The 2,729-nt window shown below is 38.5% G+C and overlaps 1 protein-coding gene across 1 annotated transcript; it reads right to left on the bottom strand.

The window, feature by feature from the left end:
• On the bottom strand, positions 1-2,262 carry LOC129093410 (pregnancy zone protein-like). The gene is made up of 6 exons (XM_054601461.1): positions 2,119-2,262; positions 1,856-1,946; positions 774-842; positions 583-688; positions 409-450; positions 1-196 (listed from the first exon to the last, which is right to left on the bottom strand). The coding sequence occupies exons 1-6, from the start codon at positions 2,181-2,183 to the stop codon at positions 192-194; spliced, it is 378 nt and encodes a 125-aa protein (XP_054457436.1). The 5' UTR covers positions 2,184-2,262; the 3' UTR covers positions 1-191.
• Between the last annotated feature and the right edge of the window lie 467 nt (positions 2,263-2,729).

Here is a 2,729-nt window from a genome sequence, read left to right on the forward strand (position 1 = left end):
TTTTAAGTGGCACAGTCACATCACTTTATTGTCAATCATACTGAATATGAATTTCACTTAATACAGTAGTTACACAGCTGGAAGGGATTGTGGCCAAACACTGACAGGAAAATATGTTTTGTTAAGGAACATAAAACGTATCTTTTGAAATTATACTGGAATCAAGTGACCGCTGGAAGACTGACCACACTTCACCCTGCAAAACATAAAATAAAAAAACAATCATTCACTGTGAAGACGTAGAGACTACATTCGCTGTTTGCCACATTTATAATAATCTATTGATTCATTTCCAAAATGTTGTGCATACTTATGGCTTTTGAGATTGCAATGAAAAGGTTTTTTGGCTATTAAATGAGGTTTTGTAAGAAATAAACAGCAGTGCTTCTGCATGTTACAGATTGTCACCTTCAGCACAAAGGAAGGTGTATTCTGCGTCATCCTGGTCACCTGAGAGAAAAGAAAAAGAACAGAGATTGACCGACAATCTATCACAGTTAAAACATGTACAGTATTACTAGAAATCAATATTCTGATAGCTGTTGTTGTGTCAGTGAGCGCTGAAGGTTTTTAAGGTCTTACTTGGCTGGTAGTAGTCATATATCTTGACCACGGCTGGCTTCAGGTTCTGCACTGGGACCTCCTGTATGAGCTGAACACTGTGTTTGATGGGTATGTCCTTCGTTAACTGTTAGAATAAAACAGACGACACCATGAGAAACAAATCTTGGGAGAGCTTCATCTCTTGTTTCATGGCTGTGAATTCCTCTCACCTCCGTTATGTAGACCAGAACGTGGTCCTCTTTTTGTTCAACTCGATCCACCAGCTCGGCACGTTTGAGCTGCGAGGAGACGACAGTCAACTGGGTGCTTCATCAGCAAACAGGTGAAAACTTTTCCATTTCTACTGAGGCTAAGGCCACACTGCCACGTTTTCATTTTAAAAAGCATAATGCTGTGTTCACACCTTTTCTTTTTAATGCAAAGACGCATATTCACGTCATTATCGTATTTGCTCAAGTTGAAATTGTGTGATGCCTATCAGTGTTGAGATTCTCCTCCTGTCGTATTTAATCCTATTAGACGTTATTTTGAGTGTTGATGGAGCAGCTACAATGTTAGCAAAGCCTAGCAACAGTCGATCCAAACTCCATTCAGAAAACAAGCATTTTAAAGGTTGGTTACTTGCCGTCTTGCGGACAGACCTAACAAAGCATGAATTCAGTCTTATTACTAACCGGCATTATTATGTAGTTATTTCGGTATTCTTTTTATCCGTTTATTTCAATGAAATTACAGCTAAATTGTTTATTTGGGTTCATACATCTGTGGTAAACCAGCCGACGCGTGGCTTGCTAGATACAGCGAATACTCCTCCGGATGATGTTATGAACCCAGACATGATGGCGTTTAATTTCCCGGGATATCTGGGACTTCCACAAAATGTACAAAGCAACAATAGTGCTCAAAACCCTGCTACTTATGCCGGGGCAATGGTGTCAATGTCGGCATCGAAAGGTATTTGCCGTGTGGGTTTAGAGAATAATTCTTCACTGAATGCAGATGACATGTTGTTATTCATATCTGAACCTTACTTATCTTCCCCAAACTCCCGGACTTGCTTAAGGGTTTGGTGAAATATTATATAGCAGATAATATATATAAAATATATGAGAGTTTGATCTTGCACAAACTTCCGCTAGTAGTGCGCTGCAAAAATTTGCTTTGCATTTGGTGTGAACACAGTATGACTTTTGCTTTGTTTAGACATAATGTCCATACTACTGCATTTTTTGTTTTAAAAGGAAAGCGTAGTAGTGTGGATGAAGCCTAAAAGGTGAAAGTAATAACTTACATCACTCAAAGACTTTGGGTCCAGGACAAACCCAGAGAGCATTTTGATATCCAGGATCACCATGTTTGTAGTGGGCTCAGTTCCACTATATCTGTAATATAAGCATAATGAAAACTGTGATGTTAGTCAGCTACCAAGTTGTAAACATTTCTTCCTTGTTCGTCCACCATCAGTTACTGCGTTCAAGCTGGTAGATGCAGAGGATTGTTTGTCAAAAACGTTGGTATTCTTCTGTAGCGTGGATCTGCTTGCTGATTACTTACAGGGTCGAGAACCCTAAAGAGAGTTCGGGTCTTTTGTTGGTGCATACGGCCTCACTGGTGACCATGACACTGAGAGATGGGATGTCAGCAGGAACTGGGATGTTATAATGAAGAGAAATCTGAGAAAGAAGTACACAGGGGAAGTTTAATATTAATAAACAAGAATCTCAAGAAATTTCTTCACTCAAATTTGTTCAAACTAGTGCCAATTGGAGATAAAACGAGAGGACTCTATTTCATTTTTAAGATTAGTCTTTTTTTGTGATTCTTTGGAATCTGGATCACAACTGGCCTTAATAGACTTCAATGTTGAGCAGTGGGATCTGCTGCCTCTGGGTGGAATAATAAATGCAGTTAAATTGAATATAAATATATTTTTAAAATGTCCATGTGTCACTATCTCCCAATGTATTTAACCACATCCTTTTATAATAATTGAAATAGTCAGATTACACCCTTAGAAAATTGCTGCCATGAAAGGAATTTGCCATGTGGGTTTAGGGCATAATGTTTCACATAATGCAGACGATCTGTTGTTATTTACTTACTTAACTTCCCAAAAGTCCTGGAATATTATACAATGCCTATAAAAAGAATTCACCCCCTTGGAT

The sequence above is a fragment of the Anoplopoma fimbria genome, chromosome 1 (genome assembly GCF_027596085.1).
Source record: "Anoplopoma fimbria isolate UVic2021 breed Golden Eagle Sablefish chromosome 1, Afim_UVic_2022, whole genome shotgun sequence".
NCBI classification, from domain to species: domain Eukaryota; kingdom Metazoa; phylum Chordata; class Actinopteri; order Perciformes; family Anoplopomatidae; genus Anoplopoma; species Anoplopoma fimbria.

Excerpts from the sequence above, each read along its gene's own strand:
- LOC129093410 (XM_054601461.1), bottom strand. The coding sequence starts at position 2,183 with ATGGTCACCAGTGAGGCCGTATGCACCAACAAAAGACCCGAACTCTCT. Across the intron at positions 1,947-2,118 it reads TCTTTAGGGTTCTCGACCCT|ATATAGTGGAACTGAGCCCA; the intron begins GTAAGTAATCAG and ends CTTATATTACAG. Across the intron at positions 689-773 it reads TTCTGGTCTACATAACGGAG|TTAACGAAGGACATACCCAT; the intron begins GTGAGAGGAATT and ends TTATTCTAACAG.